The sequence below is a fragment of the Malaclemys terrapin genome, chromosome 10 (assembly GCF_027887155.1).
Source record: "Malaclemys terrapin pileata isolate rMalTer1 chromosome 10, rMalTer1.hap1, whole genome shotgun sequence".
In the NCBI taxonomy this organism is placed as follows: Eukaryota; Metazoa; Chordata; order Testudines; family Emydidae; genus Malaclemys; species Malaclemys terrapin.
This window is the reverse complement of record NC_071514.1, coordinates 35,718,212-35,746,094: the sequence shown is the minus strand read 5'-3', so window position 1 is coordinate 35,746,094 and position 27,883 is coordinate 35,718,212. Positions and strand designations below refer to the sequence as shown.

The 27,883-nt window shown below is 41.0% G+C and overlaps 2 protein-coding genes and 1 long non-coding RNA gene across 7 annotated transcripts in view; 1 reads left to right on the top strand and 2 right to left on the bottom strand.

The window, feature by feature from the left end:
- Positions 1 to 8,507, bottom strand: part of TMEM266 (transmembrane protein 266) — a 120,019-nt gene extending 111,512 nt beyond the window's left edge. For 2 of the 3 annotated variants that reach the window (XM_054041512.1, XM_054041515.1), the window contains exon 1: positions 8,246 to 8,507. The gene's annotated coding sequence lies outside the window, so the exon portion shown is untranslated. The remainder of the gene's footprint in view (positions 1 to 8,245) is intronic. The other variant, XM_054041513.1, reaches the window with a different exon arrangement.
- The window catches only part of NRG4 (neuregulin 4), a 57,172-nt gene continuing 37,722 nt past the window's right edge, over positions 8,434 to 27,883 (top strand). The window contains exons 1-5 of one of the 2 annotated variants that reach the window (XM_054041523.1): positions 8,496 to 8,522; positions 20,809 to 20,999; positions 24,198 to 24,291; positions 26,041 to 26,116; positions 27,307 to 27,372. In XM_054041523.1, coding sequence (XP_053897498.1) covers positions 27,363 to 27,372 — 10 coding nt within the window. In that variant the 5' untranslated portion in view covers positions 8,496 to 8,522; positions 20,809 to 20,999; positions 24,198 to 24,291; positions 26,041 to 26,116; positions 27,307 to 27,362. Of the gene's footprint in view, positions 8,523 to 20,808; positions 21,000 to 24,197; positions 24,292 to 26,040; positions 26,117 to 27,306; positions 27,373 to 27,883 lie in introns of both variants that reach the window. The other variant, XM_054041524.1, reaches the window with a different exon arrangement.
- On the bottom strand, positions 9,604 to 18,722 carry LOC128844118 (uncharacterized). 2 transcript variants are annotated; one of them, XR_008446436.1, is made up of 3 exons: positions 18,471 to 18,722; positions 17,705 to 17,837; positions 9,604 to 9,723 (listed from the first exon to the last, which is right to left on the bottom strand). It is a non-coding gene; the product is annotated as an uncharacterized LOC128844118 (long non-coding RNA). The 2 variants fall into 2 exon arrangements; XR_008446435.1 differs by lacking the exon at positions 9,604 to 9,723 and adding an exon at positions 14,367 to 15,543.

Genomic DNA, 27,883 nt, shown 5'->3' with positions numbered 1-27,883 from the left:
GAGCTGTCTCCCATTTCTATTTAAAAAAAAAGCTGTTTTCCAAACCTAATTTTATCTTTCCAGATAAGAATGTGATAATTTATTAGAAGGGGCCTGTAAATTCCACTAGTCTATTAGATACTGAGAAAAGTCATGGGTTGTTTACTGACTGATGCACATCACATGCCCAGTGATCATACCTTGGCAGTTTGCTAATGTAAATTATTACAGCTAAGAGCTCATGAGCTAACTAAAAAACTTTTTAGAATTCAGTTTTTGCAGTAAGAAGGCCTAAGGCTTCATATGGAAAATATAAATCAGTAGAGAGGTGTACCTTCAGCTAGAAGGGCTGATAGTTCAGATGGTGGATTTCCCACAGAAATTATACGGTGGACTTGGACAAATGAACACATTGGGTGAAATCCTGACCCGAATGATGTCAGTGGGAGTTTTGCCATCAGTTTCAATGGGTATGTCTACGCTGCAGTTAAACACCTGTGGTTGGTGGGCTCAGGCTACAGGGCTATAAAATTGCAGTGTAGACATTCAGACTCTGGGACCCCATGAGGGAAGAGCCCTGAGAGCACAAATCAGATGGCACGGGCCAGCTGCAGGTGTTTACTTGCAGCATAGACATACCCATTGAAGCCAATAGCAAAACTCCCACTGACTTCAATAGGGTCATGATTTTACCCTTTATGTTTGGGAATTCTCATCTTTAATTATAGGGAGAAGCTGGTAGTGACCCCTGCATTTAAGTTTCCTAACACTTTCCATTATAAAAGTTTCTTGCAACTTTTTTTTTTTTTTGAGAAGCTCTGACACCCCCATTGTTTACAAAAGGCCTTTGAAGTTCAATAGGGAAATAGCCCTCTGGCTATAAAAGTGCCCTTTCTTTATCCTGTGACATTTCATGCAGATGTAGCTAAGATATATATTGTTTAAAATGGTCATCTCATAACCCATGCTTGCCTGGCTCAGAAAAAAATCTGGCAGCCTGCCAAAACAACGACTGCATATGAACATTCTAAAGCCAGGTTCAGGACACTGTCAAAACATCAGCACATACTGCATCCTGGGCCAGCTCCAGGCACCAGCTTACCAGGTGCTTGGGGCAGCCACTTCAGAGAGGGGTGGCACGTCCAGCTGTTCGGCGGCAATTCGGCGGATGGTCCCTCACTCCTGCTCGGAGCGAAGGACCTCCCGCCGAATTGCCGCCACAGATCGCAATCGTGGCTTTTTGTTTGTTTGTTTGGCTGCTTGGGGCGGCCAAAACCCTGGAGCCGGCCCTGACTGCATCAGGAAAGCCTAGGAGCTTCTAGGGCGGGAGAGGAGGAGGGTTAAGGGGAGAGAGCCAGGCCTGGCTCTTCCTCCCCAACCACTCCCCTGGATTAAAAATATGGCCCTAGTGGTCCACCTCCTATTTGGGTATAGCACATAGGGCAGGAGCTCCCCCAATTCCAGGAGAGGAGAGAGTGAGAGAGGTGGGTTGGGAGGATCCTCCTTCCCACCTTCAGACCCAGCACTTGGCCCCCACAGCCTATCCTTCAACTCTGAGACAACCGCCTTCCCCTTCTGTAACTAGTTCTGTAGCTCAAGTAACAGAGGTAAGTGCTGCAGGTTTAAGGTTAAAATCCTGCTGATAATATTTCATTGGGAGAATTGTTAGAGTTGCACATAGTAGAATGTTTTCTCTTTTCTGTTAGTTGTTGTTTGGAATTTCTGAAGATTTTCTATGTTACAAGACTGTTATTTTGACTGAAAAGTCAAGTTCTTGAAAGTTAGGAAATTCCAGATTAAAGGTTGCCCGTGCATCTTTAAATCTGCATTATTCAGCTGCATTATGATACAGTATTTAATGACGATTATCATTTTTTCCACAAAACCCACCCCCACCTCATTCAGTGTAAAGGATGTACACACAAGGGGGTGAATTAAATTTGCACAGCCAATCTTAATCTGGCATTTCCTAACTTTTGAATGCTTGACTTCACAACCTAAAGTTCCTTTAACATAGTTTTTTTATGTCATTATACACCGCTACCTCAATATAATGCGACCTGATATAACGTGAATGAGGATACAACGCGGTAAAGCAGTGCTCCGAGGGGGCGCACTCTGGTGGATCAAAGCAAGTTCAATATAACGCGGTTTCACCTATAACATGGTAAAATTTTTTGGCTCCCGAGGACAGCATTATATCGAGGCAGAGGTGTATTTGTATACAGTGCCATAGATGTACATGGTACTTTTTAAAGCAAGGAAAAACGTGGTACTGGCCCTGAAAAGCTCACAATCTAAATGATCATAGTATAAGGGAAAAGATAAAATGGAAGTGGGACAGAGGGAGAAATTTTTACAGTGGAAACATTACAGTTTTGAATAAACCAAGGAATAAGCAGATGTTCCATTAATAATTCTTTAGAAATTGAATTACCTCCATATGCTTCTCAAGTATACATAACAGATTCTGCCTCTGCTTAAATTCATGCACCACCAATGATTTTGCTGGGATTACATGGGTGTAACTGAAGGCTGATTTGGACCCTATAACTAAATTAAGTATTAAACTCTATTACATCATTCTCATCAAGCCAACTCCAAGCACAGCATATAGCTTGAGTGACTAGGTCTTCAGGGACAGAGACTGTGAAGGAACCCGCCCATTACCTCTTGTGAAACTTCAGGGCCTGCTGCACCCTGTAACCACCTTGCTCATTGACTCCCCCAAGGGCAAGGGCCTGTGCAGCCAAAGGGTGGCACAGGGCAAGTTTAGTCCCACAATAACAACAAGCAAGAATTTTTATTTTATTTTTAAAAGTATAAAGCTGGAATTTCACAAAATACATTAAAGTGGAGCTAAACCGATAAGCAACTCTAAAAGTATTGGTGAAGTTTTGTATTTATTCTGGCTTGGCGAAAGTCATATCAATTTTACAAGTCAAAAGAACAAACTTTCTGTATTGCTCCACTGCAGACTCGGGGCCTGCTCCTGCACCCATTGAAGCTAATGGGAGTTTTGCCTTTGGTTTCCATGGGAGCAGGAACTCAATCTAGGATTCAAAATAAATAAATAAATCCCTCTTATATAACCACTACCAAGCAAGATTCTGCAAATAGAACTTAGTTGACACTTTTGATGATAACACATAAGGCGGAAGAGACTCCAGCTCACTTTCCCATGGCTATACTAGCTCTGCAGCATTAACAAAGATGAAACTTTTTGTCCGTAAAGTAACCGAGTCCTCCAGGGTGCAGATGGGCCGAGTAAGGTGGCATTCGTACATTGAGCTCCATTCACTACCCCTTTAAAGAGGTAAGAGTACACTGTACTCCTGTACAGTGTTCACACTATGTAGCACGATTAGAGTAACTGCTTGTTCTGCATTCAGGTAGGGCAGGAAATTTAAACACATGCAGATGCTGGAACACAGACTTTTGCCTTCTGGTAAAGAGGTTGGACTTCTGCTGCTACAGCAGTCTAACTTCTCCCACTTGTGCTTTGGATATACTAAAACACAAAAGCCCTTAACCATCCCAGAAATTTGCTACCTCCATCCCTCTTTAATAAAAGAAGACCATACAAAGGGAGACTCAGAGCTACCTTCACCATACATTAGCACAGAGACAATCGGAGAGGAAACAAGTATCCAGCACCCAGCCAACCAGGGATGCATGAAAATTGCCATTCGCCATCGCAGCAGAAATAGCTATGTGGCACAACGAGAATGGTGGTGGTGGTGGGTACTGAACTGCATAAATCCCCATAGCTTTCTAGTTGTGCCCCTCTAAAACAGCTATATCATCACCCCACACTCATACATTGGGACAGACATGATGCCTATGGAAACAGTTAACTCTACACCCTATATTGCATCCAGAATATCTGTCACAAATCACAGTGTTGTAGCTGTATTGGTCTCAGGATATTAGAGAGACAAGGTGGGTGAAGTAAAGAGAGACAAGCTTTCAAGCTTATACAGTGCTCTTCTTCAGGTCTGGAAAATGTACTCAGAGTGTCACAGCTGGATTTATGGCTTATTACAACAATCTATAACCCTCTTAGCCGCCCCTTTTGTCCCCCAGTTTTATTTTTTGCCCCTATGACTGGAGAGGTGTTAATTGGTCACTGCACCTTGAATGGTCCCTTGAAATATGTGTTAACTACTTATGCTAAACAATCTGTTCCACCTTGTATTTAACTGTGACCCTCTGAGTTCATTGCCCAGATCTGAAGAAGAGCTCTGTGTAAGCTTGAAAGCTTGTCTCTCTCACTAACCAAAGTTGGTCCAATAAAAGATATTACCTCACCCAGTCACAGACATTTCAACTGAGCTCTAGATTATTCATTGCACACACACACTGCAAGCATGGGCCCATGCATGCTAGATCTGGGTAGATCCCTGCTTAGCAGACCTTTGTCATGTCCTTACTAACACCCCCTCCACTGCCCCATGAATTGGCAGGAGTTATGTCTGCATACAGCCCTGTTATATTTTAGTTCTAAGACTGAAATAACTGCTCACATTCCTTTTCTGTAGAATTTGGAGTAGTTGCCCATCAGGCTAGCCGTATACTTTCTTGTCTGACCCAGACAATCTCATCCTTTGTCAGAGAAACATGCCACACTGTGTACAGGGTCTGCATAGTTAATTCTGCAACTCAGTGAGAAAAATGAACATGAAGGTACTACAATTTGTTCAGAAACATGCCGGAGTCAGTGAGCATATGCACTGCCTCAGGCATGCAGGCACTTTACTCACTGAATTGGACCTGTAGTCACTTTTCTGACCATCAGCCCACTGTAATGCTGCCCAGGACACAGTGTGTCCAAAGCAGCATGCACTAGTTTCCCATTCTGAACCTTTCGTAAGAGAGAGAGAAGCATTCCTTTCCTTTTCTGCACAAAGTACACTGTCTCGCAACAGTTCACAAGCTCAAGGTAACAATTATTTAATGCCAACATCTCATCTCTCAACAGAAAACTCTATATGTCAATACCGTACAGCTGTTGTCTAATTTGTGTGGAATATCTCTAACATGCTCATACTACATTAATGAACTTTTTACAAGTATTCTGACATACCTGATCTACAGGAACTTACAGTGTCTGCACAAGAACTAGAAGAACCATACAGTACCAGTATAATCTCAGTTCAACCCTTTACAGATAATACAATTTTTACAATATATTAAGCAAAAATCAGAAACAAAATCTTGCCATATTTGTAAATATCAATTAATGGTCACAACAAACAAAATAATAAAACAACATTGGTTTTCACTTAAATGCATACAAGCACGAGAATCTTCAGATTAAAACTACCACAGAATGCTTAGCTCAGTCCTGCTGTGCTAACTTTTCAGCAAACATAGCCGGCAATATATGGCAATGCACCTCACAATATATTACACACACTGGATTCAATATAGAAGACATGTTTATGTGTGTGTGTGGTTACATTTATTTTATATATTATACACACTTGTGTTATACCTATTACATATTAAACCTTTTGTACCTACAAGCAAATGTGGCTCAAGGGGTGTGCACTCAGTCTGGTGTTCAGCCAAGTGATTGTCTGTTGTCAAATATGCATGTACAGAATACAGAAATTTACATCAAACCACATTTACCAGCCCCTTTATATAGGGGCAATAGGACAACAAACTGAAATAGTGATTCATGTTAACTTAGGAACCTCACAAAATTAAGTTAATGTGACATGCTATGACATTTTATGTTTGCACATGGATCTCCAATGTTTACTGATTTCATCCCTATACATGTGTGTAATGAAAAAAAAAAAAGACTGTTAATTCTGTGCTACAATGCAGCAGATTACAGAGGGAAAACTAAACATTTTCCTGATAAAAAAAAAGTCCTTATGGATTTGGCCTTCAAAAACTATTACTGGTCTTCGTGCTGTGATGTGATACCATGCTAATGTAGGTCAGAACCTTCTTGACAAAAGTCACAATATAATTTTATGGATTTACAGCATTTAGAATGAAGGCATGATTCAAGAGGCATTATCCTGAAGAAATCACACAAAAGATGGATGGGGGAGGGAGGAGGAGAAATGGCATTAATGCCCCCAGGCTCCTGGGATTCTTTATACTTATATCTGAGAATATGGTATAAGGTGATTCCCAAGGCCTCTTTCTAGGATCAGGTTTGTAATTCTTAATCATACACCTGCTAAAGTGTTGCTAATTACTTGTATCCTTGTGAAAGACCCAGTAATGTAGACCAGGACTAGCAAGGTACAACTAAGCAAAGATGGAAAACAATATTTCTGGTTTTACAGCTACTGATAAATCACAGAATTGGAAAACTCATCAGCATCTAAGAACTGGATCAAACCCTAGGCAACCCTCCACATACTTCATACAACTCCACACCAGCCAGAGGTTATATCTTTTTTGTTTAGCTTTTTTCTTAAACACAAGAAGTGACCAGATTCAGAATAACTTCCAAACTCATGACCACATCTTCAGTACAAGTTATTTAGTGTTCAGTAGCTTCTTTTTCATTAAGTACAAATATTTCGGAGTCCATTTTCCCTCCTCTATTTATATTTATTAATAAACTAATGATGCACTTAATAGAAATAACAAGCAGAGAAAGACATCTAAGACATGATCTGCACCCGGGGCAATTACAAAAAGGGTAATGCCCACACAATATACTTATATACACCCTCTATAGAGAATCAAGAGTATGCCTGTTGTATTGAGGGCAGTGAACTGCCATATATACTAGTATAGGAATCCACAGTCCATCTGTTATTTGCATAGTGGGTGCTATGCTGCCATGTCTTACCTCCAGAACCCCAGTGCACGTTTATTACACTGAAAGGAGAGGACGGACTGACACGTAACCTGCTTTAGGAACTCTTCAGCATACCAGTTTTATACATTTATCCTCGGGACAGGAAAGACAGACAGATCACAATGCACCTTGCTATAGGAACTCCACAGAAATCCCAATATGTAGGGAAGGCAGTACTTTGCCATGAACCATGCCATTGGGTGCCCACAGCCTGTTCCATCGGGATGGATGGATGTTTGAAGGATGACCTGCCCTGCTCTAGCACATAGCAACTTTACACCCTGTAAAATGAAGGGAATTGGGAAAGAGAAACATTCTGCTCTAAAGCCTGCTTTACGGGGGGTGAAGAGGGGCAGAATTCCCTGCCATAGAAGATCATATAGGATCATAAGATCATACCCTGCCATGAGGATCCCACAGACCATTACATGCGAAATGCCCTGCTCCCTGCCATAGGGACTTCACAGCCCTGGTCTATGGGGGATGCCCTGCTCCCGGCCACACAGCCCTTTTATATGGGGGATGCCCAGCTCCATACCATAGGAACTTCACAGGCCTGGTCTATGGGGGATGCCCTGCTTCAGCTATACAGCCCCAATCAGCCCTGTTATACGGGGGAATGACCTGCTCCCTGTCACAGGGACCCGCACAGCCCTGTTACATGGGGGATGCCCTGCTCCCAACCATACAGCCCAATAAGCCCTGTTATATGGGGAATGCCCTACTCCAGGTTATATAGACCTGTTATATGAGGGATGCCTTGCTTCCTTCCATACAGACCCACACAGCTCTGTTATATCGGGGATGTCCAACTCCCAGCCATACAAACCTGCTATACAGACCAGTTATATGGGGGATACTCTGCTCCCTTCGATACAAACCCACACAGCCCTATTATATGGGGGATGCCCTACTCCCTGCCATACAGACCCGCACAGCCCCTTTATGTGAGGGGCTACCTGTCACAGGGACCCGCACAGTCCTGTTACATGGGGGATGCCCTGCTCTCTCCACAGGGACCCACACAGTCCCTTTAAATGGGGGATGCCTTGCTCCCTGCCATACAAACCCACACAGTCCTGTTACATGGGGAATGCCCTGCTCTGTCCAAAGGGACCCGCACAGCCCCATTATATGGGGGATGCCCTGCTCCCTGCCATACAGACCCGTTATGCCCTGCTCCCTGCCAGACAGACCCGTACAGCCCCGTTAAATGCGGGATGCCTTGCTCTCTGCCATACTGACCCACGCCGCCCGCTATGTGGGTGATGCCCTGCTCTGGTAGAGGCCGGAGGTGGTTTGGAGGGCTATGTGGTATATTACGGAGAGGGGTCCCCAGCGCCTCCCACTGCGGGTGGGACTGGGCACGTGTGCAAACGCTGCCCTGCGGGAGTGCTGGGGGACGGGGAGGCGGTGCCGGGAGACACATACCTGATGCCCGGAATCCTGACATCCCGCTCCGCTCTGCAGCAGCAGCTCCCGGGATCAGGCTGGCGCGCGCTCTCCAGCGATCGGGGTTCCAACGCGCGCGCACTCTAGCTCGCTGTGGCTCGTGCACGTGCCCTGTCCTAGTCCTAGCTCGCTCTCTGGCGCGCTCCCTTTCTTATGGGTCGCCTAGGAAACAACCGGCTGTGGCAGCTCAGTTCGGCTTGGGGCGCACGCTCAGCGTCACGTGGGGCATGGAGGCCCAATGGAGACGACGGACTGCGTAAGGCTCGTAGTACTACGGTAGGGGGGAAGGGAGGGAGGAAGGAAGGAGCCCCTGTCTCGGGAGGGGGACCCTTGAGGAAAGGCCTCACCACCCAAGGATGGGGCAAGGGAGGGGCCCCTGAGGAGAGCGGGCTTCTGAAGTACGACTCCACCTTCTCGTGAGGGCTAGGAGTGGCTCCTGAGAGACGCTCTCTTCGCCTTAGGGGGGAGGGGAGGAGCTACTGCGGAGAGGAACCCCCCCTCCCCGCCCTAGATTGGGGGAGAGAAGGAACGGTTGAGGAGAGACCCCGCCCGCCCTAGATTGGGGGAGGGGATGAGCTATTAAGACCTCCTCCTCCTACATGGGGGAGGAGAGGGAAGAGCTATTGAGAGACCCCCCTCGTGCCCTACATTGGTGGAGGGGAGGAGCTATTGAGATGGGAACCCCAACCTAGAGTGGGGGAGGGGAGTCACTCATGAGGAGCATCCTATCCCTAAAACGGGGCCCTGTGCTGAGGTGTTGCTCTGGAGTGGGGGCAGGAAGGACAGGTGTGTACTAACCTGGCAACTGAGCCTGGGATTTGTTGCTCCCAAGGAGGTTGGCTGTTAGTGCACAGTAAGGTGCAAAGTTGCCTTATTTGGGCCTCCCCACATTAGGATGGAGGCACCTCTGTGGCTTCCTGGTGCTATTTGCTATCACATCTTTAATATGAAGGGGAAGATGTGAGACATCACCATCCTGAATTTGCCCCGAGCAGCACCACAGCTAAATACCAAAGTCCTCACTACGTCATGGTCTTTCTCAAGTCCCGTATTTCAAGAATAGGGATGTAAGATTGTACTCAAGGGAAAAATCAGGACCATTTGGCAAATTCTGGAATTACAGGAAATCTGTGTCCAATTGCCAGGGATAAAGAGCTCATTGTATTCCAGTTTAATCCAAAATCCATCATGGTCAGGATGGCATGTTGCCACTAAAACCTCTTGTCCCCTGGGTCTGTAATGCTTGGATTAATCATCTTCTTCTGGGGGGTCATCTTTTCTATGCACTTGTACCAAGATGGAGCATTGCATGTTGGTATTTGTCTTTTCAGCAGGCTATGTCATTCAAGTCAGTATAGTGTTTTGGATCTTGGGAGCCATCATCTCTGCAGACTGAGCTGATTGATTATGAAGACAAATGTTTGCATGCTGGACCCCATAATTTTCAGGCTGCATTTCTAGAATAAAAATGGATGCTAGAATCATTGCATGTTAGGACTTGTAGTATATAGGAATTGTACCTTCATACTAAAGATGAAGATTGCAACAATCTACACTGTCTATGCAAATTAAATGTAGCCCTGGGGCTCCTGGCATGTTGCTAATGTAGTCCTCAATTGAGTATTGTTTGGGCCCTGCTAGTGTAGTGCCAAGACTCCCCTAATTTTGCTTTTATGATAAAGGTTTCTTCCCCCTCCCCCCCACACTTACTAAAGTTTTGCTTGCTTTTACATACACCAGGACAATTACATAATCACAAAGAGAGTGAGCAGCTGCAAGATTACATGAGGCAGACTAGAGATTACATTGATTCAGCAGATTGTCCTATCTGAGAAAGATTACACCAGTAGAGTAAATAATACCCATTCATTGGAGTAAGTGCCAGTCAAGTAGAACAAATTAATAGAAAATTAAATGCAAAAAATAAACATCGAAATAAGGTTAAGAGCCTGTTTTAAACTGACAAAATTCAGGGAATTAAGACTAAAAGCCAGTTTTTAGCACTTCCTTCCCACAAGCCTCGCTATTATAGAGGTTTCTAGACAATTATTTTGTGTTTGGATTGTGCTTAGTTTATAAAAACTAGTTACTTGAAGCACCCAGTGACCACATTTTAAAATTAAAGTTTTACAACATATTTTTCAGTATCTCAAAAGTGATATGGACCTATCATTTTATCAAATAACCACTGGCCAAATTGGTTATTAATATACCAATTTCTAATAAGAATGGTCTTGAGATGTGATGTTTGGATCTGAACCTCAACTTTACCAAAAATTTGAAGGAGAGTTAGAACTGGGATTCTGGTAGGGGAATATCTATAACTTGGAGTTATGAATATAAAAAGTAATCCCACATTGGGAACCTTAAAATTTTATTATACTTAAACTGATTTTTAAAAATACACATTTAAACACAAGTGTGTTGGGGATGAGGCTGTATGAGAGTGAGTCGGGGATTATTGTAGAGAAGAAATTAAATGTATGAGCGCACAGTGTGACTTGTGGGGGTTTTAGGGTGTGTATTTATACCAGTTTTTATCTAAAACTGATTAACTAATAATTCCCCTTGCATAAGCCCAGGACTTGAATCTGATTGTGGAGCGCTACATGAAATACCAGAAATTACATACCCCTGTATGTACCTGACAGATTTGCATCAGCCTCACCTCACAAGTGTAGCTGCGCTGAGTACCAGAATCTTCAGACAGATAAATCAGGAAAACTTTAATACCTATTAGACCTGTGCTTGAAGCTTCACTACCCACCAGCTGCTCATATATCCATGTATGAAATTGGTCTATGTGGGGCAAACTTTATGAGCACAATATAGTCCACGTACTTGGAGGAGTAAACAATGTTTATACATGGGCCTCTTCACGATACAGTTAAATGGGAACTCCCTGCCTACTGTACATGTGATTTTATACATCTGCCAGCTAACTCAAAGATTAAAATACAAAATCAAGTATTTAAATAATGGGACAAATTCTGTTCTCGTTTACACTTGTGCAACCCTTCTGAGCTTAGAGGGGTTGCACAAGTGTAATTTAGGGCAGAATTTAGTCCCGTATGTGTGCATTTGATACTTTGAGGGAACACAAGTTCATTACTTACCTATTGTAATTTTTCATTGGTGGCAGATAAAATGCATAAGATTCCTAGGCAGTCCTCTTGTATTTTGTGGGGTTTTAATTTATGGTTGATGTGCAAAGTATAGGAAGGGTGCCTATAAATATTTTTATAAATTTGAAGGAAATTTTAATAAAATTGAGTAATCTCAGTATAAGTTAATGCAAAGTATTGATATGTTAGACATTCTTCTTTTTGTTTAATTGTTTTAAGATATGGTGTGAGAAACAGAAGTGGAAATTACTCATGTATAATATGACTGAAGACTTTACCATGCCTATCATTTAATGAAAGGCATGGCAAATTAAAAAAACAACAATAAAACTTAGAACTTTGGCTGTAGTGGGTCACAATTGAGAAGTTTGCTCATGATATGTCTTTCATTTAATTGGAAGGCATGTCACAAAATTCTACAGTCTTGCAAATATCCATTAGTCAGATAAATACACAGTTCAGCAATGTTTACTTGCATTATTTAAAGGGCATCCAAAACATTTAGGGTTTTAGATAAATGAAGAATGCTCCATTATGTTGGGTGATGTTACAGCTTGTCCTTTGGTGAGCTAGGGTATACCTATACAAGGTGCACGGCGCTGAGCTATATGTAATTAGCCATTACATAGGATTAACTAGGATGAAAAAAAGAGGGACAAATATCTGACACTGTACAACTGGGGATTCTGAATATACGAATGAACAGTTGGATGAAAACTTAATTAAATTTTAGGAATGGAAGATTTCCCTTAAATTTGCTATAAAGTCACAAATTTGATCTGTGCCCGCCATGTCATGATAAATGTTGGTATTATTAGTATAGCCTTTAATTAAACGGATGATGATGATGATAAATAGTAATACTATCATTTCTGTAGAGCATAAAGAGCTCTGTAAGCAGGTCAGGTTCATAGCCTATTTTGAATGACACATACACACTATATATATAGTCCAAATTTACTATTTTTCTGGGGTTTGGCTGTATTGGCAACTTATATACAAGTATAATTACATAACAGAAATCTCTGGCTAAGTTTTCTCCCCAAGCTTTGCTGTCCCTTGGATTTCCTTGCAGGATTTCCTGTGTGCCAGACCCTTCTCTATATTCCAGAGAAAACACCTCATATCTTAGTGGCAGCTAACCAAATCCAAATGCCAGAGTGATACAGCAATAATTAATCTGCATTTTTATGCAGGCTTTTAGCACTGGAGCTTACTGTTGCTCAACTGATAAACCCTGCATGCCTGTGCAGGGTCTAAGAAACTGTCATTATGTTACAATCTGAATGGCCCCCTACCACCCAGTCTCTAATGCATCAGAGAACAGGAAATATGACAAACGTTACAAGCCAGAATCCCACCCAGCTTCTTTAGTTATTTTGACAGTATCAAAGAAAATGAATTTTGGAAGAGGGCATTCTCTTTTCTGGTCCTTATTTTAATAACTACTAATTACAAGCAGTTATGGTTTTTTATACCCTTTGAACGACAATATCCCCATTTCTGGAAAATATCCCTGAGAGTAAGGCCTTGTCTATACTATCACAGTAAGTCGACCTAAGTTACACTACTCGAGTTACGTGAATAATGTAACTGGAGTTGCCATAGCTTAGGTAAATTTACTGTGATGTCTACACCATGTTGCGTCGATTGGAGACGCTTTCCCGTTGACTTCCCTTACTCTTCTCGGAGTGATGGATTACTGGAGTCAACCAGAGAGCGCTCTCCCATCGATTTTGCGTGTCTTCACTTGGCATCGATTGCAGCAGCGCTGAGCTACTGGTAAATGTAGACAAGCCCTAAGTAGTAAGATGTTCTTGAAATTTAAGAAGATTACTAGTTTGGAAGATACCTTTTGTGAGCCTTTCATGACATTTCAGGCTTGATGACTAGGTCCTTGGTAAGGACCATCATTGTTTGCTGGTGCTCTTGGCTATAATATTCAGTTACCAGATTTACAGCTATGACACTGATATTGAGTCAGTCTTTGTATAAGTAGCTCTCTTGCTGATATCCAAGGCCAGTCCTTCCACTGTTTCTTCAAGGAGTTTCCACTCAATTACAGTTTGGACCCAATCATTCTAGGATTGCCAGAGATATCTCTTTTATCTATTATGCATCCATTGGATTCTACTCTAGATACTGTGAAACCACAGTTTTGCTGAAGGACATAGAACCAATTTTAATTTCAGCTCCTAATTGTGTAAATATTTACAGGCATGACAGGATGTAGTTTTGTTCAGAGTTTATCAAATGGGACTGTGCCCTTCAATTTCAGATCATGCCAAAACTTTCCATTCCTCTTCAGAAATCTTATTCATTATACACTGCTATTGGATGAGGTCCAATATCTTCTGGAAATGGAGATCAAAGCATAGGTGCTGGTGCCATGGCCTTATTGCAACTCTAGAAAGTACAATCCTTGTTCTAAATTCTCAAGATTTATTTGGGCCCTCAACCTTCACGATGCATAATTCCTCATCTTAATAAGGCAGAAGCACAGGAAGTAACTCAGGTTAAATATTTTCTACTTAATACTATAAGGTTCAGAGAGGGAATTTTATATTTGTTCTTATAACTTGTAAAGTATTGATTAGATGCCCCTTTTTATTTTTGTATAATGTAAATAAATAAGAGTATTAAATAAAATGTGTGGAAGTCAGTCCTAGTGACATTCAGGTTCCAATATTTCTAAAGGCTTCCTAGAATTTGAGGAAGGTATTAGCTTGTCTGTCACAATAAAAGTATCTAGATTCCTAGCAGGGGATTTAGATTCATTTTTTTAGATTCATTGATTCCAAACTCAAAGACTAGATTTCCAGGCAGTTGCCCTATGAGGTACTACCCAGAAAATCTTGTATTACAAGTAAACATGTTGGGGTTGAAGGCCGTCTAACTTGCCTTTTGTCTTTCTGATTAGAAGGAAGGCAGTGAGAGTTCTTACAAACAACACTCTGTGGCAATGGTATATTTGAACAGATGGAGATCCCAGCCCCCTGAGGTGTGACAACAAGTCATGCATCACTTTTGTGTAATTGGTACATTCATAACAGGGCAATATCTACAACTTGCATTTTGGCATGAGAGAACATGCTAGCAGTTAAGGATAACAAGATGATATCAACACTCTTAAAGGATTCTATAGCTAATTCCCTTTTTTTTTTTCAAACCGGAGGAGGTCATCCATATGTGGGTTCTCTTTGCAATGAGTGAGAATACAAAATGTGCAATATTTTGCTCCATGGCATCCATAGTCGCAATTTAGTGTCAAATAAGTTTGTTACACTGGGGAAGAAAATGCATATTCTTCACCTTTTCCTCTCTTAGCAAAATTTCAAAAAGACTGAGCAAGAAAGGGCCAGAGAGATTCTGGTTGCCCCATCTTGAGTTTACCATATGTGATTCCCAGTTCTGATAGCCCTGTCCAAGGACAACAAGCCCTTTGTTCTCTTCCTGAGCCCAGGCCTCTTGCCTCAGCAGTAAGATCAAATTCTTCACTCAAACTGGAAATGTTCTTCATCTGTTGGCCTGATTACTTGATTTTAATCCTCTGGGAAAGACAGAGCTATGAATGTGGAATCACAGAAATCTGCTAGATAGCCGCATATCAATTAGTGGAAATAGTTTAAGGATTTGGAGAGAGTAAAGATACCACTCCAATCTCTTTCCCTTTTATCAGTCATTTTAGAATTTTCTTTGTCCTACATGGATACAGCATTTTATTGGGATAAAACCAAAAGGTATCTGTGCCATATTTACATGCATCTGTGCAAGAGAACCCAGTCTTTTGTCATCTTTAGAAAATAATATATTAAAGTCTTTATGAACATCTCCATTCACAAGTTTAATCTCTGAATCTATGGAATTGAAATCTTGGTTTTGACAAGCATATGGAGGCTACTTTTGAGCTTGGTATCTGCTCCTATTTGCATATGTGTTGTGGCTACTGCATCTTTTTAGAGAGTTTCAGAACTGCACACTTTCATGGCAGGTCCACTTGATAACACATTTTTCATAAAAATGAAATAGTCTTAACATCCCATCCCAAGTTCTTGACTGTTGGGCTCTTGAATTTTCATTTAAATCACACAGCTTCTTTGCTAGTATTTTCTGGAAGCCTTCTGATATTCTGGGCTGAGCTCAGTTGTGCACCTGGGATGTTAAGAGGGTTATTGGTTATTACCTTGACATGACAAAACCTTTAAGTAGTCCTTAAGATTGTTTCTGGCTTTTGGTAAAAAATAAGAAGGGCCAATCCATATCAGTCAAGAGGTGATCTAAATGGATCAAAATGCTGTGTTGAGATATGCTTTGTGTTTGCTGAAGCTACTGTACAAAAAGCAGAACTGAAATCCCTTTCTGCTGCAAAAACTACAGCATCTGTTCATTATGTGACAATTGTTGAAATATGCAGAACTGCTATCTTGAATTTGATTTCTTTATAAAGCATCATTCTCTTGATAATACCTCCAGGTCAGATTGGTTGCTCCACCTGGAAAAGTATTGTTTGTCACTTTTTAATTAGTTATACTCCTGAGCCCTCCTTCTGAGTATTGCCATTGCTAGCAGGTCACACAGTGTAGAGACATCCCCCACCCCTCCAAGCATATGGACTCTGCAGATCCCGATTGAACCTCCTCAACTTCAGAGATTTGAAAGATGTGCTCTGAGTTAGAAGAACTGAGGGAGCCGCCAACATGTTGTGACCATGAAAAAGGCTCATGCAATCCTAGAATGCATCTAGTGAGGTATTTCCAATAGAGATAGGGATGCGTTATTACCATTGACAAAGCACCGGTGAGAATTCATCTGGAATATTGTGTGCAATTCTGGTCTCCCATGCTTAAGAAAGATGAATTCAAACTGGAACAAGCGCAGAGAAGGGCTACTTGGATGATCAGAGAAATAGAAAACCTTCCTTACAAGAGGAGACTTAAGGAGCTTGGCTTCTTTAGTCTAACAAAACAAAGCATATGGGGAGATATGACTGCTCTCTATCAATACACCAGAAGGATAAACACCAAGGGAGGGAGAGAAGTTATTTAAGTTAGGGGTTAATGTTGGTACAAAAACAAATGGATATAAACTGGACATCAATAAATTTATGCTTGAAATTAGATGAAGATTTCTAACCATCAGAGGAGTGAAGTTCTGTAACAGCTTTCCAAGGGGAGTGTGTGTATGTGTGGTGGGGAGCCAAAATACTTAACATGGTTTAAGACTGAGCTTGATAAGTTTACAAAATGGATGGTATGATGAGATTGGGGAGGGATAGCTCAGTGGTTTGAGCATTGGCCTGCTAAACCCAGGGTTGTGAGTTCAATCCTTGAGGGGGCCACTTAAGGATCTGGGGCAAAATCAGTACTTGGTCCTGCTAGTGAAGGCAGGGGGCTGGACTTGATGACCTTTCAAGATCCCTTCCAGTTCTAGGAGATGGGATATCTCCATTAATTTATTTATTTATAATTTATTGCCTACAATGGCATATGGCCCATCTGTGCCACCTATTAGCAAATATCTCCAACAGTCAGAGATGGGGAGGGCTCTGAGTTACAACAGAAAATTCTTTCCCAGGTGTCTGGCTGGTGGGTCTCACCCACATGCTCAGGCTATAGCTGGTTGCCATATTTGGTGTCAGGAGGGAATTTCCCCCCAGATCAGATTGGCAGAGATGGGGGGGGGGCATGTTTTCACCTTCCTCTGCACCATAGGGCACAGCTCACTGTCTGGTTTGAACTACAGTAAATGGTGGATTCTGTGTTGCTGAAAGCAGGGCCAGCGTTTCCACTAGGTGACCCTAGGGCGGCAGGATTTGGGGGGCAGCATTTTGCTGCCTTCGGCGGTGGGGGGTCCTTCTGCTCCGGAACTTCGATGGAAATTCGGCGGCGGGTCCTTCACTCGCTCCGAAGACGCGGCGTGGAAGGACCCCCACCACTGAAGACCCCAAGCTCCCTGAATGCTCAGAGGAGGAGCGCTGCCGCCTAGGGCGGCAAAAACCCTGGCGCCGCTCCTGGCTGGAAGTTTTTGAATCAAGATTTGAGGATTTCAGTAACTCAGCTGGAGGTTATGGGCCTATTATAGGAGTAGGTGGGTGAGGTTCCATAGCCTGCAATGTGCAGGAGGTCAGACTAGATTATCATGATGGTCCCATCTGACCTTCGTGTCTGAGAGACTCATCTGATCACTTTTTGCCTTTTCTTCCCAGTATAAAGGCAACCAGGGGGACCTGATCAAGAAGGTTCCCTTTTCTTGTACATAGATTGATTCCCTGATGGTGCGACTTCTAGAGGTTCTTGTTGTGTCAGGGACTTACCTGTGGCTTGTCCTTTCTCTTGGATGTTAAGACATTCAGTGGTAGTCTGTTGATAGTCCTTCCACCATAAAAGTCAAGAATTCAGTTTTGGGACAGGTACGAGCAACACAGGTATATGCAGTAGTATCACCGTCTGCGAGCAAAGGTGATCATTGAGGCACAATCACTAGGTCTGTTCAAAACTAAAGTAGATTAACGCTTGCGCCCTAATCCAACAAATTACTCATGTGGGCAATTTTATGCAGGCACATTGAGCTGTACTGAGATCTGTGTGTATGTGAGTGAGAGAGAGATCAGCAAAATAAAACAGTGGTTAGATAGAGAATGAAGATAAGTGCATTGAAAGAATTTAGAAGAACAAGTTTAGAGTAAAAATCTTTATGAAAAGTAGTTACTATGCATGCACTGCAGTCACTTGTAAACACTTACTTTTTAAAAACATAAACAACACATTACAAATTACCAGTATGAAAATGTCTACTTTAAAAATTTAGCCATTGTTCTTAGTTACAGGAATGCAAAATCAATAGTTACAAAATGTCTGTTGTGTTTTGTCAACTTGGTAGAGACATGAACTGAAGTTTTTCATATTTCCACCTGCAAAAATACTACCAGGCCAAAAATAACTTCTTCAACCCAAAAGGTATTTGCATTCCCACACACCTTCACACAAATATTCAAACATTTCTGATATGTAGACTAGCTTGTTTATTATAACCTACAAAACCTCATACCTGTTATATGACTAAAATGTATTTGTACTCACATGGATCATCTTCAGTGCCTTCTGGTTCACCTTTAATCGTGGGATTCATTTCTTCCGTCTTTGTTGTAAGTCTAGACTTAATCCAGGTCAAAAGTTATTGCTCTGTCAGAAACAACAGCACATGTATAAACTGCCACATCTTCTCAGATTGTCTTCGTAGCTGTCTTCAATGCTCAGTGCTAGGTCTTTCTATTTAGAACAGTTCATCTTTGACTATTGTGTCTGCGCTCTTCACTAGCTCTTCATTTGTGGATTATGTTTTTCTTAGTTCTTCTTTTGGCAGAATAGCTGCTTTTCTTTGAGCCAATTGGCCGGGCACAGTGCCTAGCGATATGGTGATGGGCAATATATAAATAAGATATTCTTTTCATATTCCACTTTAGCAGTGAACTAATCATTTGCTCCACAGTAGCAGCTGAGAGTTGTGATAAGGCAGAGAAACATGTTTCTCAAAATTCAAAACCAACAAGAAGTCATCTATCCACTGCCAAATTATTTTAATTTCACCAAAAGCATGTCAGATTCTGGATCCTATCTACAAATTGTTGCAATACATATCAGTCAGGTATCTGCATGGCACAGGTCCATTTGTTGAATTATTTCAGCAATATTCCAAACATTTAGCTGCTCCTCTGCACGTTTGCCGTGTCAGTTCCATGTGCCTGTACCTCCCCAATATAATTTCTTTGGCAACATTTTCCTTTTATTCAATTTACAATTCAATGTCACAGATCTTGGATCCAGCCACATGTAACTTTATAACTTGCTGGTTCCCTCTCCCACCAAATATGGCTGACATATGAAGAAGGGATAGGGAGTGAAAAATATCCCGTTAGGCCTTGTTCTTCTGTAAAGAAACTGAGAAGAAGGCTGGATTATGGCTTTAAGACATAGCCTCATGGCAGGCAATTCTCAATGGCATTTGTGCACGTGGTAGGCACTTTGCCTCTGGAAGTGCTGCGGGAAAGCACAAAACATCCATTGCTTAATCCTGTTACAGACAAGTGTATGCTACCCCATGCCACCCCCTCTCTGCTGTCCAGTGCTCAGGGGAACAGAGACTGAGCACTGGCCTTACATCACTCCCTCTCCTTTGGGGAGTCTAAAACTGACTGATCATCCTGGGCCTCTGGCCAATGTAATTTGGGGTAAGTTTCTATGATTGGGGTGAAAAAGGAAGAAATACTTCTCTGATAAATTTATTTTTAAAAGGCATATATTTGAAGATGCTTAGATGTTTGGAACATGAGACTAAGACCTAGGGAGATGGATTAGTAGGCAAAATGCAGGTACAGCAAAGTAAATAAAACTATCACATGGCTATGCATATACATAAATACATTTCACTTGTATGTTAACTGCCTTATATATGAGATTTTTGCTTACTTTACATACATTATAATAGCAATAATATGGAAGAGATTATTTGTTATTAATACAGATGTCATGAGCATTTCCATAGGAGTTCAGCATGGATTAATGTGAGGAAGCATTTAAATGCTTTATCCCTTAGACCAAGAATTTTAGATGTCCTACATATAGAATAAGTTAGTATTCCAAAGGTTAAAAAGAAGAGTGGGACAAATTCTGCAGCCCCTACTTGGGTCATAATCCCACTCCCATTGAGGAAGATGGCAAAACTCTCATTCAATTCAATCCTACTTTCATTGACCATCAGCCATAACTCAGACTAAACTCTTATTGACCTCAATGGGAGTTTTGTCTGAGTAAAGACTAAAGGATTTGCCACAGAGACAATATATTATCTAAAAGTTTACAGTTGTCACTTGTACTGTCTGAACCCTGGTTTTCAGAAGTGATAATAATCTGCTGCCAAAGAAAAATGCCTTACATGCTATAGGGCATTATCTGCAGGAGAAAAGAACCATTTCTAGTAAAACCAGACTGAAATCAGTTCATGTAGTCTTGGGGATGGGGGAGGAGGAATTACAAATGATGGTCACTGATGGGTTTCTATTGCATAGAAGTAGAGTGAAGCCTCCCTCCCCCCCTAAAAAAAGTTTTGAGAAAACTATAGTAAAAACATAAACCAAGTTGTACATACAAAAATACACCATCACAAAACATTTGAGACTTCATTAATTACCCAGCTCTAGGAAAGAACACCTTAGCATGAGTAAGAGGGGAAGCCAAAGGGTAACCAGTGTCAGCTCTTTAAGTTTGAGCGCAGTTCTATGCTGAGGTGTAGCTCGTGTAGATAAAAGGAGCCTAGGGGTTCTTTCTGTGAAAGTTCTTCAGAGTTTTTATTGGTAAAGGAAGAGGAAACAATAACACTTTTTCATCCAAACCCCCTTCTTCATCCCCTTCCTGCACTCAGATCATGAAACTTACAATGGGGATTCTGTACAGAAAGAGTGACACCTTTTCAGAAGCATGTCACTTCCTCTCAGTTCCTGCGGCTGGGAACTTGCTGGACGTCTGAATCTTCTGCTGACAGAAGCAGAAATGATATGGCTCACTTGGAGGGCAATCCGACTACAGAGACTTTCCTGGCTGTTGCAGTGGCCTGTAAGTTCTTCTTTATGGGCAGTTAGTTCTATGTATTGTTTTTGCATATTCCTTAACTTCTGTAAAAAGACCTCCAAGTCTCACCACTGGCTCTCTCTTCTGCACCACATCAAATACAGCTTCTGGTTCTTACCTTTAAGGCCTTTCACAATTTAGCTCTGCCCAACTTATCCATTCTTATATCTTATCACACTCTTCCTGTCCCTTCTACTCAACCAATATTGCCAGCTTCCATTGCTCATTTTTTTCACAAGCACCTCCATGCTGCTTTTTATGTACAGAACACCATAAATCATAGGACTGGAAGGGACCTTGAGAGGTCATCTAGTCCAGTCCCCTGCACTCATTTCCATTTAGGCCACAAGTCTGCCCACTTTCAAATACTTTGAGACCTATTTTACTGTAATGCCTATAGAAAACTGCTAATTTATAACTGGTAAGTGAATGGACAGTAGAGGACTTATACAAAAAAAGATACAATATTGTATCTTAAATTTACTGTTTAAAATTATTCAAAACCACCTAGCTGTGCGTATATCTGGCCTAAGAACCTGAGTTTATGTATTAATGTTTCTCTTGTCTCACTTGCTTCAAATTGATTTTTACAATCACTTCTGTCTTTTAAATAGATAATGTGTTTTTGGGAAAGGGGACCATCTTTTACTTTGTGTTTTTACAATATACAAACAGGTGATTGGACTAAATACAAGGACAACATGGTGAAATTCTACAGGAGGTCAGACTAGATGATCTAATAGTATGTTCTGGCCTTAAAAATCTATGAATACATAGCATGGTGTGGCCCCAATTCTGAGTGGTGCCTCTAGATACTACCATAATAAAAATAACAGCAAGTATTTGAAAACTCGTACTAGAAAAACTATTTTAGTAATTTATCTATCATCTTTAGGGACTTTTGTGGAGATTGTTTTTAAAAAGTGTGTGGTGAGCAAAGCAACACAAAAATATGGAATATATGTGGTTTTGCAGTTAATTTAATTCCTTTTTAAAAATCTGCCTGCACATGCAAGTCCTCCAATTTCCCGTCCTCTTGGGATGAAACAAGTCACAGATGTATAGAATAGCTGGCAATTTAATAATTTAATTTAAAAATATAAATTTAAGGTTAAGTACACAGGAAATTAGTAGTATAAAAGATTGTTAGTAAGTGCGCAAGGGGTAATGCAAACAAGATCATTTAGAGACAGATCATAGTGCTCTGAGCAAAGGGCTCCTCCCAACTTTCAGTCACAGAAAGAGGCATTCTCATATATGGGCTGCAGTCACAACTGTAGGGTGAATGAGCACTGGACAAAATCCACTGCTTCTCTGTTATGCAGCTTTGTGGATTAGTGGATCCAACCTGTGCAGAAACTCACTGGCTTTTCCCAAACCATAGCCCCAACAAATCCACCCTGTACTCCAGAGCAGAGAACTGTTGCAGAGTGCACAGGTGTGTGTGGGCCCACCAACAGAAATGATCACCCACCATGAAGCAAAAACCCAGCTTTCCACTCTGTTTAGGGCCTTGTGCTTCTGCATAAGAGAATATATACACATTCAATATATACCTCACAAACTCCAGTTCTGCAAAGCTTTTATGCACATGCTTAAGTCCCATTGACTTAAATGGGACTACTCACATGTCTAAAATTAAGCATACATACTTTGTGGAATTGAGGCTATTGTTATTAACAGATCTAATTAAATTTGATGGATTACAGAATTCCAAACAATATAGCTGACATTAAAATCATATCAAATGGAACCTTCCGATAATAGAAGAGGCAAAAATATAAGTATAACATTATGTTCTGCTGACATTAGAATTTTTTAATCTAGGTGCTGTAGTCTGTCAAACAATATTTATTGTTTTCAGAACTGGTATCATGATAAGATACAGAAAAAGCATCAGAGAAGAATTGATTGAGGTAGAATCCTGTATAGATTATGTCTATTTAGGGTTGAATACATGAATATGTGTCTGAAATTTTCTCTATCGAGATACCAAGTAAAGTGATACCATCTAGCAATGTGGGTCCTGTCATTTCTAAATTGAAAGATTATTTCCAATATTATGTAACAAAATGCTTCTCTCAGCTAGTCCCTTATTGATAGAGATTTTTGTGACTTTCAGGATTTCATTTTCAAAAATGAAAATGTACAGTTAAGTATACATATTTGCTGATCTAGTTTGTGTGAGCTGTTACAACTGCATGTTCAAAGTAGGCATTGCACATGCAGGTAGCTAATTATACACATAAGTGGTCATTTATGCATGCAAATAACTGATTTGTGTGCAGAATACTGGCAATTACTTATGCAAATTACATGCAAGATGGTGTATGAGAGTTTTTGAAAATCAAGTCCTCAGACTAGTAATATGTTCCTTAGACAAATAAGAAGCATAAGCACTAGGGGCTAGATTCACAGAGGGAGTTAGGCGCAGCGGTGCTCAGACTTGCACTGCCTAAATTGCAGATGTCTAGAAAAATCACCTGGGTCAGGTGCTCAGGCTTCCTGTACGATGGGAGTTTGGCACATAAGTCTGGACTGGAGGGAGGCAATTATCTCTGCTTGGAATTCTCAGCGGTGAACCCTCTCTTAGAGTTAGGTGCCTACGGTGTGTCTTGCAAAAAGGGATGGGGAGCTGGATCATAACTTGTAGCCCAGTGGTTAGGGTACTCACCTGAGATGATGAGAGACACCCCCCCCGTTCAAGTGTCCCCTGGACACTAATTTCTAGGGGCTCTAATTTCAGTTTTGATCAAATTCAGAAACATATGGAATAGTACCTTCTTATTTTAAAACAGAAAGTGGAGTCAGAAGCTGAGATATACCTGGGCAAAATTAATCCCTGATGTAACCCTATTAACTTCAACAGCATTACACCAGGGATGTATTGGGCCCTCTCAGTTTAATGGGGGTAAGATAAAAGTTACAGGTCATAACGTGAACTAGTTGAAATGTGGGTGTGGGTGTGAATCCATTTCCCACCAATTAGCTGTAGCATTAAGATATATTGTATTTGGTAGAATGGAAAAAATAAAACAGATGGGAAATATGTTTTGGTAAAGAAGTTACACTTTTCATAAAGGTTTCAAACAGGGTGGGGTCAGGGAGTTTAAATCATATGCCTAAAGTTGGCATTATCAACAATCATGTAAGTATTGAAATAAGTTCATATTTTCCCCTTAGCTGAATAAAGTTACTTTTGATAAAGAGGCTTCTTCCATGGCATGAATCCTCATTTGCTTCCAGGATCCAAAGCTTAAAGAAGAAAAAGCCTGAGGTAAGTTACTGTTTTGTTACAGTGGCTGGTGCATGGAGATAGTTATTTTAAACTTGTTGCTTGTGCTGGAAGTAAGAATTATGATAGAATAAGACTAGATAGAGGTTTGTTGGCCTGATTCCCCACTGTCTCACACCCTGTCTAGTCATTTACACCTGTGTAATTTGAATGTAGAACGGCAACCAAATCAAAATTCTTCATTCACGTTAGTTTACACATAGTTTGCACAGATGTAAAGGACTACACAGGGGCCAGGCACTGGAAATTCAGTCTCTGCAAGTTTCTGATATGTTGGACTAGTATATGGGTTTGATAGTGGCAGTGGGGAAATTTGTTATAACAGAGTTAACCGAGTTCAATTATGTATTGGATGTCTAAAAAGTAATGGATTATGGGATAAAATGTAGCAGATTGGAGAAAGTTAATTTGCCTGAGATTAAGCGGGGCATTTTTTGTTCCATGTTTATATTAAGAACAGATATATCTTAAAGAACAAATGTTTTCAATACATACAAACATCTGGATAAAATATTCCTTTAAACCAGGAGTTGCCAGCCTGTGGCTCCGGAGCCACAAGTGGCTCTTCAGACGTTAATATGCGGCTCCTTGTATAGGCACCGACTCCAGGGCTGGAGCTACCACTTTCCAATGTGCCAGGGGGTGCTCACTGCTCAACCCCTGGCTCTTTCACAGGCCCTGTCCCCACTCCACCCCCTCCTGCCCCCTCCCCTGAGCCTGCTGTGCCCTCGCTCCTCCTCCTCCCTCCCAGAGCCTCCTGCATGCCACAAAACAGCTAATCAGGAGGTGCGGGGAGGGAGGGGGAGGTGCTGATTGGCAGGGCTGCCAGTGGATGGGAGGCACTGGGAGCGGTGGGGTGGGGGGCAGCTGATGGAGGGCTGCTGACATATTACTGTGGCTCTTTGGCAATGTACATTGGTAAATTCTGGCTCCTTCTCAGGCTCAGGTTGGCCACCCCTGCTTTAAACAATGCTTAGGCAAGCTATGACAGTAAAGAGGAGGTTGCAGCTAATTAAACCTGGTGAAGCAGTTAGTGTAAAGTTAGGTCATGTATCTTATTTAAACTGATTGGGATGAGAGCTCTTGGGTATTTCACAGTAGTGGAATATTTTAAAAAGTGGAATGATCTCTTTTATGGGGTAAAAATTAAGAGTAAAAGTTTTCTGATTTGTTTAAATTTACCTTGTAACCAGATACTTGGCTGCAATGTATTCTTTTTATGTTGGAATTTGGACACTGCATTGGAATTCAGCCAAATATCACCTACAATACAGCACTTGTTTATAATCGAGGATCTGCTAGGATTACAGTTGTGAAAATGTGAGAAATCTTTTGTGAGCACAGAGGGGCGTTTCCCCAGCCCATACTTGGCCTCTGTGCACACCTTTGTCTTTTTCTCAACCTCACCCACATTGCACTATGCACACACATAAATCTTCAGCTTTTTAACAGCAGGTATACAATGCAAACCTTGGGTTCTGCTGAACATACCACATCTCCAAGATAATGTGTTTGTTGTAAACATTTTAGTTGTGAGGTAAGTCATTTTTGAGATTTTTTTGTTTGTTTTGTGCCATGTACTATTTTTAACACTATTTTGTTATGTACACTTACAGTGGATAAAATTGTATGTATGTGTGAGAGCCAAAGAGGAGGACTGCCCTTTGGGTGGAGACCTTGGTATTACATCTTTGTAATGTAGGGAGTTGCCATTTTAGATTTCTCTTATAGGATCAGGACACTTAAAGGAGTAAAGAAGTGATTTGAGTTCCTGTGAGGAACAGAATTATCTACTTACATTTATACAGTAAGTACAAACCCTTTCAAAAAAGCTTCTATATAAACTTGTTTTGTACAACTAGAGAGGTTCAGGCAGAGGCATTTCTTTCTAGTAATGCTTCTAAATTCTTTGTTTTGTTACTTAACTGGAAAAAATCTTTTAAATGCTGGGAGGAAGGAAGTACCTTGGATGGATGATGCAAAGAGGAGTAAACACTGCATCCTCTTTAAAGGTGATGTAGCGGCTATTGTCCTCTGGTGGCATTGTGATCTTACTGGTGGTGGTACTTTTCCATATTTCTCCTAACCTGTGGCTATATGCTGCCACAATTAATTTATTCTTACATGTTCTATTTTTAGTGGTTTAGTAGTATGATATGTGAATTAAAACAAAATAAATTCAGAAATAGGAAACTTTAGAAAATAGGAATTGCCATACCAGACCAGTCCAATTCAACGATCCATCCTCTCTGACTGTGGCCACAACTAGATGTTTTAGAATAAGGTACAGGAAATCCTATAGTGGACAATTATGGAATAAACTTCCCAAAAGGGAAGTTTTTTTCCTAGCTGTCTCTGGTAGTGGTTGGTTTGTGTCCTGAAGTAGAAGAATTTATATCCCTTATAAAAAAAATTATCCTCTGTAATCCATATATAACTAATACTTTTTTGAATGTTATTAAACTCTCAGCTTCTAATTTAATTTTACAATCAGACAAAATAGAAAACAAACAACAAACAAGAATTGTGAGACAGTAAGTTTCACATACTAGTGAATTGCAAAAATGGGGCCCAATCCTGCAGCAAAACTTAATTTGACTTCAGAATCATGACTGGCTTTATTATAGGCACTGGAATTTATAAAGCAACAGAGTTTAATTAGATATCAATGTAGGTAATAATGTAGATTTTCTAAAAGCATTAAGCACTGTAAATCCTGAATTACTACATTCTCTTCCAGGCGAAATTCCTCTGCAGAACTATTTTTCAATGTTTTCATTATTCAAACAAGTCTTAAGGTGTATCTGCTTTATCAGTAGCACTATCCCATAAAGGTTTATGGAATTTGACTCTATGTATGAATGTTTGCCATTAGTTTTAAAATTGAGTTTACATATAGTATAACAGAATATTTCTATCTACAGTAAACAAACTTAGTTATTTACTCAGGCAAAATACAATAGGATTAAAATGCTAAATTTAAATTTTTGTCTTTAGGTGCTGTTTTAGAAAACTAGCCTCTAACCAAGAATAAAAATTGTTGTCAGAATAATATGCGAACAGGTAATTTCTTGTAAGTTTATTTTTACTCAGATGTTTATTTATAGTTCACTATAGTTGCACTGATTACAACAACTGGTGCTGGATTGTTGTGGCTTCTCCTGAGAGCCAACTCTACTCCTGGGGCAACGGACCAGAGGTTTCAACTTTGTAAAGAGGGATTGCATTGGCCAATCTTAATACCTCTCAGAAGTTCTGGGATTGGCTGGCATATGGCCCAGGACTACTTATAAAAGGAGGCAGGACAAAGCAGATCCTTTCTAATCTGCCATCTGACAGTTTTGAGGTTTTTTTCTTTTTTATTCACATGATTGCAACTTTAGGGCAATGTTTGCTGGGTAAAGAGTGATTAGTTTAGCTTCTGGATTGGGGACAAATATATGTGTGGGGAGGAGGTTTCTATGGGGTTAGGTGGTGTTGAGGATTCCTCCCCTCACTCCCCCCCAACACATAGGGCACTCTGGACCAAATTTTCAAATGGGTACAGATAGAAGTGTGCATACAATTTACCATG